This window comes from Schistocerca serialis, chromosome 3, assembly GCF_023864345.2.
Source record: "Schistocerca serialis cubense isolate TAMUIC-IGC-003099 chromosome 3, iqSchSeri2.2, whole genome shotgun sequence".
Lineage (NCBI taxonomy): Eukaryota > Metazoa > Arthropoda > Insecta > Orthoptera > Acrididae > Schistocerca > Schistocerca serialis.
In genome coordinates this window covers 165,603,604-165,617,202 of record NC_064640.1, presented here as the reverse complement: position 1 = coordinate 165,617,202, position 13,599 = coordinate 165,603,604, and the positions used below count along the sequence as shown (strand labels likewise).

Sequence of the window (13,599 nt, the reverse complement as noted above, 5' to 3'; positions counted from 1 at the left end):
CTGTAAACTGAATCAGTGGCTTCAACTTTAGAGTAGTGGCTGTAGAAACTTTATTTCACATTTCCAGATGTAGGTTCCCCATACCAAAATGTTCCAAATTTTATCATCTACAATCACTCTAATTTTTAAAACATATTCTGTTACATCCTGTACATAAAACAATAAAATGTAAATCACAAGTATTCACCCTGATGAATGCTGCCAGCAATAGTAGTTGAAAGGCCAGTATTTTTATTGCACCATGACACTTCTTTTTTTTAAAGTATCCAACAATAATTGTGTTACAGCATATACAGGTGAAACACTGTGATTCAATGAAGCTCACTGTTGGGACTGATAGGTGTCTCTCATTGCGTACTCATTCTATGAACATATTCCTGTATCCTGATGGTGTCAATTTTCTCATTCTCTCCAGTTGTCCCACCCAATCATGATGCACACAAAGTCTGCCTATAAGCAGAATTATGCTTTTTACTGTGCACTGAGTCATGTCATTACACAGATGATGTGTGTTGCACTGAAACTATGATTGAAACCCATATTAGTACATACTTAGGGTCAGTATTCTGTATACTTCTGTTTTTAGATTGGCAATTCAGGACCTCTTCCAGTTGTCTTTCACAAGATTTTGTTAATGTTTGCCATAGTTGTCTTTGGTAAAGACTGTCCCCATTGGCCACTGTTTACTTCCACATGTTTATCTCTCTTCTGAAATGAATAGTGATCTGTTGGCATGGATATTGTATTTATCACCTCCTCCTAAACTTGTTATAGTTTGACTCTACCTGTTAATTTCATATTTCTTCCTTGTCTTTAATATTGACTTACTGAATGTTTTTCTCTTTTAGTAACTTTTTCTCTTTTGGTAACTAAGCTTTAACTGTATCACAGCTTTGGTTCTATTCCATCATTAACTGTTCTATTCCACCTTCACAGCTTAAATATCTCATAATCAGTAGATTTTATCATATAGAGGTTTTTTTTATACCACTGGACAAAATATTAGTCACTTCCTTAAAAGAGCACACTAGTCTCTTTGGAGCACTGTTGATGGCGTAGAGCTGGTACGATGTGGTCATGTGACCTTTAACGGCTGACGTAAGTCATGGTAGTGAAGTGATACATAAGTGCTGGTTGGTTGTACGGAACCGGCACAGTAAGTTGGGTGGATGTGAGGACGTGACAGAATGATAGGAAGGAGCTATCGTGTTTGAGCTTGACTGTGACCATACTTGAATGAAGTTGCCTGATTTGTTGGTGTGCGAATGCTGACTGCCAAACATTTCTATAAGAAATAATGTCCCACATGCAGCCAAATAACGTGATTTAGGAACACTTGTCTGAAGGGGATCCTTACCAACAAGAGCGTAGACAACAACTGCCGCTGTCAGTGACAGAAGACCCATTTCAGTGAGCTGCTGAGTGAAATTTGCAAAAGGAGCCACATGTGATGAACATTGGGAGTTGGGTATCTCACAAAAGACCATTGCTCTCATTGTCAGATAATGCTGCATGTCCACAATGGGCCAAACAACCCTGAAACTGACCAGCAGCTGACTCTAGGCAAGCAGTATGGTCCATCAGCTCACAATTTTGATTCTTTTCAAATCATGTGAGGCACTGAGTGCACTGATGGCATAATGAGGCATTTTAACTAGCAGCGAGTTGGGATATACGGGGTGTCCGAAAAGTCTTTCCCTGATTACATAAATTGATAACTCAGGCTAGAAGTAAGATACAAATATGAAACTGATGTCTAATTGTTTACAAACTATCAAAGTTTTTTTCACACATCAGTAAACTTCCACATGAGCACCCTTGGTAGCATGTAGCACATCTAGGTGATATTCAATTTCTGTCCACACATTAGCCAACATCACTGGAGGGATCGATTCAACGACTGTGGTCACCCGTTGCCGCAGGGTTTCAAGATCTGGTACACGTGTTCGGTAGACCTTGTCCTTGACATAACCCCATAAAAAGAAGTCTAATGGGGTTATGTCAGGAGAGCGTGGAGGCCAAACTGTTTGCCCATCACGAACAATCCATCGCCCAGGAAAGGTCATATAGAGATAGCCACGGACGTCCAAACCCCAATGAGGCGGTGCACCGTCTTGCTGAAACAAGACATCGGGGTGATACTGAAGCAGCTGAGGAACAGCATACAGCTGCAACATGTCCAGATACACAGCAGATGTGATGGTAGCCTCAGCGAAGGAGAATGACCCGATAATTCAATCGTGCAATAGCGCGCACCAAACATTCACCTTTGGACTGCCTCTGGTGCACTCCAAGACCTCGCCAGGGTGTTGTGAACCCCAAATGTGCACATTATGGTGATTCACTACTCCACTGACAAAAAAGGTCGCTTCGCCGGAAAAGGCAATTCGTCTGAGATAACCATCATTGTCCTCAATACGTGATAGCATTTCGACCGCAAAGTCATATCAATGTGTACTGTCATTGGGCAACAAGGCGTGAACAATTTGCACTTTGTATGCACAAAACAATAAACGTTTGTGTAAAATGTTATGGAGAGAGCTTTTTGGCATCTGTAATTCACGTGAGGATCTGTGCACAGATTTCTTCGGACTTCGCAGAAAAGACTGCCTTACAGCTTCCACCCTGTCTGCTGAGGTTCTTGGTCGACCAGACCTCAGAAGGTCAGCAACCGATTCTGTGTTCTTGAACTTCTCATACCAGGCTTTAATGCTCTTGACATCAGGTGGATTCCTTCCAAATGTTGTCTGGAATTGTCTCTGCACTGTGGTTGGTGATTGTGTCTCATGGTACCACAGGACACACTGTGCCTTCTCCTGATTAGTTAACATGGCTTCTTGGGCACTGCACCTCATCCACTACGTACGTACTGCGAACCTAAAACAGAAAAAAAACTTTGATAGTTGTAAACAATTTGACACAAGTTTCATATTTGTATCTTGCTTCTAGCCTGAGTTATCAATTTATGTAATCAGAGAAAGACTTTTCGGACACCCTGTAGTTCAGGTCAGAGATGGTTCTGTGATGTTTTGGGGGGCATTTTTTGTTCTGCGACTAGGGTCGGCTCATTCAGATTACCATGAACATGAGCCAGGGTGTTTGTTTCAGCATCTCCTCTTCTACATCTTCATGCTGAGAATGTTGTGGGGACTCCCATTGTCCAATATGACAGCAGACACATACACAGGGTTGTGTGGACCCATTCTCAGTCTGACGAATGCTTGGGCACCCTATTGCAACTTGACTGCCGAGTCACCCGGTCTTAATCTCGTAGAAAACTCTGGCACTGTTTGGAACAGTGTATGTAACATAACAATTGGCATCTCTGTAATTTGGTAAATCTACAGGATCTACTCATCAGTGTGTAGCTTCAGTTGGACTTGACATACCTGAAAGAAAAAAAAAAAAAAAAAATTGCAGATGCTCTTGAAAGTGACTAATTTTTGGTCTTGTGTGCTTATAGTTACTTTTAAAATATAATTTTTCAGCCAAACTGTGACTGTTACACAGTATACTTGTTACTATGAGTATCTCTATAGCTGCTTCAAATGTATCTCTGCCTGCTTGTGGGAAGCATGTTTGTCCCTATCACATTGTTTGTATCACCCCATCTCAGAACTCTACATTGTCTGTCATTGGTTTCTGCATTCTTTTATGTTATTTTACTGAAATATCATCGCTTGGATAAAAATTAAAAAAAGAGAAATACTGGAATAAAATTCATACCCTTTTTTTCAAGAATCGTTGATGTTATCTCCATTAACCACTACTTCTGGGACCAGGGGATGGTCAAAATGATAAAAACCTCAGATAATTGGTGGAGAATGAAACAAGTTATTTACTGAGCTCAGAATGATGTAAAAATGAAAAAGAAGCAAAAAATTACATATTTAATAAAGAGAAAGGAAAGAGAACATTTTAAACCCTGAAAATATATTTAAAAAAGTGTAAAATATTTTCTGTTTTACTTTCTTAAACTTTGACTTTTCTGCTGCATCATGCCTCTTCCTTGCCCACAATATGCTCATAGCTGTAGTGGTTGCCTGTTGTTCCACATATTTGAGAGCAGACTTGAACACATGCTTTGCTGCAGAGTGCCTGATCTTTTTGTTTTCTTTCTTTTCCTCATCATCTAACTCTTCTCACTCAAAAGTATACTGTTGCAAAACAAGACCAACAAAACAATCATCTTCAAGTTCTTCTTTGGTAACAGCATCAACACCAACTTCTGTTAGCCGTTCTTCTACACCCGCAGGCTGGATATCATTCCGAAGAGTTAGCAAAGCAGTGACCAAATCTGCAATGTCTGACTCATTAGTTTCTGGAAGTTCTTGTTCTTGGTTTAGGCTAGAAGAAACCTTCTTCCATGATTTTTGTGGAGTGGTGTTCTTAAATTCTTCCCAGGCTTGAGCAACTGTGTAAATTGCATCTTTTATGGTGAACCTTTTCATTGCTTAAAAAGCATCACACCCTCCTATGTTTACCCTAACAAAGTGTTGACGTACATCCTTCTATAATGTCCTTTTATCCAGTCAGTAACACCCTGACCCATTGGTTAGGTTATTGAAGTCTGGTGTGGTGTGGTGGTTTGGATGGGGGGATGGCGGGGAGGGGGGGTAGTGGCAGCAAAAACATAGTTTTATGTCACCTTCTTGAAGTTCAGACTTAGTGGGGTGGGCTTGGCTGTTGTGTAGCAATATAAGTTCACAGGTTGGTAGGTTCTTGGATTTCGAGTATTTTTTAACAGTCAGAACAAATGCATCAAAACCATTCGTTAAAGAATGACCATTCATCCAAGCACTTGCTTGAGCTTTGTAATAAACCTTTAACTGCTGAAAATGTATGTTTATGAAGGCTCTTGGTTTCTTAGATTTGCTAATTACAAACATTGGTTTATGGTCACCACTTGCATTCCTGCATGTTCCAGTGGTCAGATTGTCCTTTGCTAGTGCCATGCCTGTTGCTGTTTCACTCTTTGAGGCAAGGCTTTTTTGAGGGAGCTTTTTATAGTTTAGCCCAGTCTCATCATTGTTGTAGTCAGGTACCAGTTTCTTTTCTGACCCTTTTTTTTTTAAGTTAACTCCCTACCTGCAACATCATCAGCAAAAGCTTTCACCTGAAATAGCCACTTGCCAAACACCATGATGATTTTTCCGCTGGTGAAGCCAACCTTCAGTTGGTTGTAATTCGTGACATGAGTAAAATCAATTGATATTGCTGGTCTGCTGTTCGGCGTGGAGCACAGATGGCTTTTCAGACACATTGTCAGATAACCCAAGGAGTCAGCAATCAAATTCATGTGAGAAAAGTCTAATGTGGGTTGTCTTGGACTCATGTTTCTTGATCACTGTCAATAATTTGAGGATGTACTTTAACAAATTGTGTGACAGCAGATTAAAACTGCATGCCAGAATGTAACTGGACCTGGGTTCTTACTTGTTGTGTGAAGTGATCTTGCTCACGGAGCTTACTAGTCCTACATCCACAGCTTCAGTTCTGTCAGTATCTTGCTCTTGCTTTTCAAGCCCTGCAGATACTCTCCTACTCACATTGGTGGTTGAATATTCCCAGAACAAAGACTACTACTGGGAATGACTTCATTTCCAGAGTTAATCTTTCTTTCTACATTGGAGTGTTCTGACTGTCCACTGCATTAACTTCTAGGGAGTAACCATTCACTCATCACATTTTCCCAAATTATTCAGTAGAAAATTGCAATTTCCATTCAAAAATGAAGGCTGGGATTTGTGTAATTAAGTTCACAACTCACAGAGGTTTGAGTTTCACAAACTTTTTAGATTTATTTTCCTTGTGACCCATAGCAACATGTTTAATAAACTTCCAAGGATGGCTGTGTATCCTAAGCAAGAATGTAAATAACCAGGCAGTATCTCAGCTAGGTCCTCACTCACTCCAAAACCTCGAAAAATCCTAAGTCCACCTTGCTTCAGAGTCAAGTTAAAGGTCTCAGATACTAACTGGTAAAAATCACAAGTCCGAATCCACACTCTAAATCTCTGGTAAAATTGCAGACTTGACAGAAAAATACTCTTAAGTCCCTAGCTCGAAAATATTACTAAATGTTCACTAGCAACTGTGTGAAAATTTTCTAAGTCCAAAATTCAACAATATTTCCAAGTGTTCACTGGCAACACACACAAAAATTTTCTAAGTCCACAACTAGACTCTTAGAAAAAGCTCAATTCTTTCACAAAGCGACCGACTCACTGCCCTTCAAACTGACACAGAGACTGCTTGTGAATACTGCCTCAATCAGCCTGCTCAAGCCAAGATGGCGGCCGGGTATTCATATTCTCTCATAGGTCACATGAGCCAAATCAAGTATATTTGCTTTCTGAGCATGTAAACATATAAATCTGTTGATATATACAAGTATTATATATGAAATCACTTCCAAATTTTATCAGCTTTTCAATGCCAAAATTAGAGTTTTAGTACGCTCATTGGTTTTCACGTAAATTATGCTTTAACATGAAAACATTACTTTTGGTGATAATATTGTTAGTGAATATAAACAACTAATCAAGAACCTATTTCTACTTTTCTAACTATTATTATTCTATAGTGCTGCTGCTACTTGTATGACATAAATTAATCTTTTGGCTAAATTTGCTGATTTTTCAGAACAGGATACACATTATGGCCTACAGGTAAAAATTTTTAATGTTTATCACAATTTTGGTTTAATTCTCTGATAGATCTCTATAAGACCTATCCATTGGCACTTCATTTATGAAAATTGGTGTAGTTGTCACCAACTTACAATTTTTTAAAGTTCGTACAGTTTATAAGTTGTTTAACATAGAATAACTTGAAAACCATTCATTGCACTGAGGGCGCACTTATACCCTCATACTCTCCATAATTTTCCCTTTTTTCTGTGGTACTGGCTTTCCAGTATCTTACTGGGTTTACATTTTATTAGAATATATCAGATTTTCAGAATTTAACAAGTTTCTCTAGTCTGTCATGGCAGCCCTTTCCACCATTTTTCTCCCCAGTGGTTTTCCAGCATTGTGAAAAGTGACCACTTGCTTTCAAAGTGAGTTTTGTCATTTGCTATACATCAGAATTTGTCATACATGGCGGCTGCTCCAATAGCAGAACTTAAAGGATGCCAACATCTAGCAGACGAACAAAGCTATTGCCACAGTAGGCGGCCATGCGTGTCCACCACGTGACTCGCTACCGCCCCCACTTCTGTCAAATGACAGCTCATACGACGAGAGTTGTCATACAGAGTATGACCAACTTGGCACACTAGCTCACATTCGCTCTTGAAATTTATAAGTCACCTTTCTAGGTCCTGGACTGTCACTGTGTGCACTGTTCAGGAATTTCAAGACGCAGTAAACAGTGTTTTAGAGTGGGACATAAATCTGAATTCTTGGCTTTCACAGACATCGCTTTTTCTTTGCAAACTATCTGGATGGGGCTCTGTCTACCTTCAAGGCTTTGTATTCTATACTTTTATACCAAATATTTGTACATTTCTTGTCATATCATCGCCTTGGCCCAGTTGACCTCCATCCTAGTGCCATCAGCATGTCCACTTCTTCTTAAGATTGAGATAGATACCTATTACCAGCAAGAAAACTGACTGAAAATAAAATTGTATGTGTTATGTGTGTTTGTTATGCATTTGAGGAATAAATGACCTTTAGTCACTGCATAATTAGTTTATTTATTTATAGATTAATGCATGCTGATAAAACTGGAAAGTTTAGGAGAATTGTCTACTGAATGGCACTAGAGAAGATATATTTTATTTGCAGGATGTCATTGTTGGAAGATTGATGTATAGAGTGCATTATGACTGCTGTAAAAAATTACAGTGTTCACATTATATTCATTCTGAGTGCATACAGATGTTTTTGTAGAAAGTCTGAGATAAATTTGTATTTTTTTAGACTGATATCCATCAAAAGAGTTTATTAAATCCTAGAAAGTTACATTAAAATACTATGTAAATGATCATTAAATTATGAGGAATTGTCATTTTCTCATATATCAGTGTCAGCAATGGGTTTTTAATATTCACCAGTGTTGCAGAGTGTTTATTAAAGTGTTTATTGTTTAATTATTCTACAGGATGGTCCTCCTCCAGGTGAAGGCCGAGTGATAGGAGAACTTGGGGAAGATGGGTGGATTAGAGTTCAATGGGATAATGGGTCTACTAATTCTTATCGTATGGGAAAAGAAGGCAGATATGACCTGAAATTAGCAGACCCTCCAACACCAGTTGATACAGAAAGTGATACAGAAACAAGTGAAGATGCATGCAAAACAGGTGAGAGTGTTTTTGTAGAGAATCTGTTACGTGTGTGTCAAGCTTGTACTGATTGAGGAAACTATGCATAATGTTTCACCCTTACAAAACTGTTTGGATGCTGCATTCAGACAACAATGGTACACAAATTTTAAAGCACATTATATGGGTGCAAATATGCATAGTGGTAATTGGGAGTTGGTGATGTGCACTCTTACTGCTGAACTGAGATTGCGAGATTGCGTGTTTATGCTTATAGAAATATGTATAAGGCTGAGAACTGAATTGCAAATGACTAGGTTTAAGTAATAATAGTTATACGTAAGAGAAAATTAGGCTGTTTGGATTGGTGTGATTGTGTATGTTGGAAATGTTTGGGGGAGGGGGGGGGGGGGGGGGCGGCGGCTTCAGATGCCTGCTGGTGACACCAGAGCATTCAGGGGCTCAGAGTCTGCTGAGTAGTGTGGCATGCCATGGCAAAGTTCTAAATTCATGAGACTTGGTAACTATGGAGACCTAGAGATAACACAGAACCAAAATTGACTCAGGAGCATAATTATACTCTGTTCTTATTATTGGTTGTAACAAGTTATTGTCGATCTGAAGTTAAACTAATTTGTAATTGGAACAATAAACCCTTGTTTGTCAAACTACCTGCACCTGTTACTACATAATAGTAGTCATGTTGTGGGAAAAGTCTGGTTGAACGCCGGGTCCCTCCGAAATGAGTAAGAAGATCATGTCAACAAAGAGAGAATCCTTGCAATGTACAGCTCTTTGAGAGGTGTACGAGAGCCCATTTGGTCCCAACAGAATTCATACCATACTGTTGACCAGAACATTAGAAATAATTTAAGTGAAGAAAGGATTATTTGATAAGTCCATCTTAACATGATAATTTCCTGCAACTCATCCTATAATTTGGCTGGTAGAAAAAAATTGTGTAATATATAGAATGTGAAATAGTGAACGTTAAATGTGCTGCTGACATGGAGAAGACATGTGCTTCTATTACAGAAAGCACATTTTGAACATTCTGCAATGTGAAATCGTTGGCCCAATTAATATTTTTTAAATAATCTACATGTGTAAAATGTCCTTTCTACTTGTGTAAACTTGTGACTTTATTCTGCATCACATATAACTATCTGTGCTCGAATCATGGCATGAAGACGCAGCATATATCACCATTGTTAAACATTTCAAATAATTGATTTAGCCTTTCTACAAAACCTTCTATAACAATTAAAGTACTCAAGTTTACCTTAAACTCAGTCCCACAGTCATAAAAGAGATTTGACAATAACATAGAAATCTCTAATTACTTTTAAGGGCAAATTCACAGTGGAGTTTGTGTGCCATTTTGTGTTTTGCATCATAAGGGTGAGTGTAGAAGGAAAGCAAAGTGAAAAGATGAAACATGGTTCTCGCATTTGTCTTGAATAGGACAAATGGGGCTGCTGATCATGAAGACACCATATTATGTGTGTGTTACATCAGCAGTGTCACATGTCTTCACTTCATGAGATACTGCAGAGGAGCTTGACATTTAATCCAGGACATTGACATATACTCTGGTGACCAGGAACTTCACACTACCACCTGTCCTCTCTTTATGCTGACCATATGCAGGTCATAAAAAATTCTTCTTGCACTGAAATTCGAACTCACTACATCTGGTTCCGTGTCGAGTGTCGTCATATTAGCATGCACTACATTATCGTATGGACTTCATAATGTCCTCAGAACCACCTTCTACTTGTTCAAACCTAGAGCTTCTGTCCCATTGTAAACTTCCCACCTCAATGGGAAGAAAATGCTTATAAAGTGGCTTGCATACTCCATTGTATCAAAAAATGGATTCAGTAAGTTTGTGAGAAACTGCAGCTGCTAAGACAGAGAAGACTTCTATGATTTTATTTACAAGAAACACATTTTAAACCTTTCTGATACCCGTAATTTTAATGCAGTTGGTCCAGAAGATGTCCACATTAATCACAAGTAATTGTTTTTTCCCTTTCAAGGTAATCAGTAGGATAGAACAACCCCTTTTGACTTTGTCTTTTTTGGTGCAGGGCCACAAGATTACACTTTCTGCTATGATTTCATTTTGCTTCAGGCATGAAGTGCTGGAGCAGCACATGCACAAATGAGTGGGATTCTTCTTTAAACAATCCGGATGTTGTTGAAAGATTAGTTTTTACATTTCTTTTAATGACTGACTATCCAGTACCATATAGCACACTTCATTGATGTTTCCTTCTCTGGTTTGCAGTTTTTGGATGCCCTTCAGGTGGTTCCTTTTAAAGACAATTACAGCTGTTGTATTCACCAAATGTACTTCATGTCAAATGTCAGGAAGAGAACTCCTTGCAGTTATGGAGGTGACTTTTTTTGTGTCCATCTGGTTTGGCAGGCAAGAAATTTTCATGTATATATGGTAGAACAAAGTCTATTTAATAAGAGAGAATATATCTTGTCTGACCTGTGTTTTAGTACATTATAAGAATTACTCACTTGACAAAGACATCATTTCTTGGAAGAACAAATAAACATTTGTAGTGTCTAAAGGCTGAAGGCCTTTAGGAAGAAAAACACTGCTAGCAATATTACTAACTAGTAAATACACTTTGCACTGTGACAGCCAAATTTTACAAGTTTTGACACAGTACGAGTTAAAGTCTCAGGAGGACAATTCCATTTCGAAGTCCCAGTATGATCAACCAAACACAGTCCACTAACTGATCACTGACGTGAAATGGACTGTCATTATTGTAATGGCTCGAAAGTGAGTTCCTGATTGATAGAATGCTACTGCACTCAGTGTTTGGTCCAGGAAGCCCACTCTAAGTGGACTGCTCTTCCTGACTCGAGCACCAGCCTAAATACAGCCTGGATCCCAGGATACTGTAGGCAATATTTTCAGTCACTTGACTCATGGAGGAGAATAGGTATATGGGGCCAGTGACCTCTGTTGGCACATGGGATACTGTCTGGTGGCTGGCAGATCATAGCCAACTTACACACGTGTGGATAATCAGGTCCCTCTGTTGTTGTTGCTGTTGTTGTTGTTGTGGTGGTCTTCAGTTCTGAGACTGGTTTGATGCAGCTCTCCATGCTACTCTATCCTGTGCAAGCTTCTTCATCTCCCAGTACTTACTGCAAGCTACATCCTTATGACTGCTTAGTGTATTCATCTCTTGGTCTCCCTCTACGATTTTTACCCTCCACACTGCCCTCCAATACTAAATTGGTGATCCCTTGATGCCTCAGAACATGTCCTACCAACCGATCCCTTCTTCTATTCAAGTTGTGCCACAAACTTCTCTTCTCCCCAATCCTATTCAATACTTCCTCATTAGTTATATGATCTACCCATCTAATCTTCAGCATTCTTCTGTAGCACCACATTTCAAAAGCTTCTATTCTCTTCTTGTCCAAACTATTTATCGTCCATGTTTCACTTCCATACATGGCTACACTCCATACAAATACTTTCAGAAACGACTTCCTGACACTTAAACCTATACTCGATGTTAACAAACTTCTCTTCTTCAGAAATGCTTTCCTTGCCATTGCCAGTCTACATTTTATATCCTCTCTACTTCGACCATCATTAGTTATTTTGCTCCCCGAATAACAAAACTCCTTTACTACTTTATGTCTCTCATTTCCTAATCTAATTCCCTCAGCATCACCCGATTTAATTCAACCACATTCCATTATGCTTGTTTTGCTTTTGTTGATGTTCATCTTATATCCTCCTTTCAAGACACTATCCATTCCGTTCAACTGCTCTTCCAAGTCCTTTGATTACCATGTCATCGGCGAACCTCAAAGTTTTTATTTCTTCTCCGTGGATTTTTTTTTTTGTTTCCTTCACTACTTGCTCAATATAGAGATTGAATAACATTGGGGAGAGGCTACAACCCTGTCTCACTCCCTTCCCAACCACTGCTTCCCTTTCATGCCCCTCGACTCTTATAACTGCCGTCTGGTTTCTGTACAAATTGTAAATAGCTTTTCGCTCCCTGAATTTTACCCCTGCCACCTTCAGAATTTGAAAGAGAGTATTCCAGTCAACATTGTCAAAAGCTTTCTCTAAGTCTACAAATGCTAGGAATGTAGGTTTGCCTTTCCTTAATATAGCTTCTAAGATAAGTTGTATGGTCAGTATTGCCTCACGTGTTCCGATATTTCTACGGAATCCAAACTGATCTTCCCCAAGGTCGGCTTCTACTAGTTTTTCCATTCGTCTGTAAAGAATTCGCGTTAGTATTTTGCAGCCGTGACTTATTAAACTGATAGTTCGGGAATTTTCACATCTGTCAACACCTGCTTTCTTTGGGATTGGAATTATTATATTCTTCTTGAAGTCAGAGGGTATTTCGCCTGTCTCATACATCTTGCTCACCAGATGGTAGAGTTTTGTCAGGACTGGCTCTCCCAAGGCTTTCAGTAGTTCTAATGGAATGTTGTCTACTCCTGGAGCTTTGCTTCGACTCAGGTCTGTCAGTGCACTGTCAAACTCTTCACGCAGTATCATATCTCCCATTTCATCTTCATCTACATCCTCTTCCATTTCCATAATATTGTCTTCAAGTACATCGCCCTTGTATAAACCCTCTATATACTCCTTCCACCTTTCTGCTTTCCCTTCTTTGCTTAGAACTGGGTTTCCATCTGTGCTCTTTATATTCATACAAGTGGTTCTCTTTTCTCCAAAGGTCTCTTTAATTTTCCTGTAGGCAGTATCTATCTTACCCCTAGTGTGATAAGCCTCTACATCCTTACATTTGTCCTCTAGCCATCCCTGCTTAGCCATTTTGCACTTCCTGTCGATCTCATTTTTGAGATGTTTGTATTCCTTTTTGCCTGCTTCACTTACTGCATTTTTGTATTTTCTCCTTTCATCAATTAAATTCAGTATCTCTTCTGTTTCCCAAGGATTTCTACTAGTTCTCATCTTTTTACCTACTTGATCCTCTGCTGCCTTCACCACTTCATCCCTCAAAGCTACCCATTGTTCTTCTACTGTATTTCTTTCCCCCATTTCTGTCACTTGTTCCCTTATGCTCTCCCTGAAACGCTGTACAACCTCTGGTTTAGTCAGTTTATCCACGTCCCATCTCCTTAAAATCCCACCTTTTTGCAGTTTCTTCAGTTTTAATCTACAGTTCATAACCAATAGATTGTGGTCAGAGTCCACATCTGCCCCTGGAAATGTCTTACAATTTAAAACCTGGTTCCTAAATCTCTGTCTTACCATTATATAATCTATCTGAAACCTGTCAGTATCTCCAGGCTTC

General features: G+C 39.1%; 1 protein-coding gene across 1 annotated transcript in view; it reads left to right on the top strand.

Moving 5' to 3' along the window:
- Positions 1 to 13,599, top strand: part of LOC126469882 (E3 ubiquitin-protein ligase HERC2) — an 846,528-nt gene that overhangs the window by 379,401 nt on the left and 453,528 nt on the right. The window contains exon 36 of the mRNA XM_050097213.1: positions 8,113 to 8,311. Coding sequence (XP_049953170.1) covers positions 8,113 to 8,311 — 199 coding nt within the window. The remainder of the gene's footprint in view (positions 1 to 8,112; positions 8,312 to 13,599) is intronic.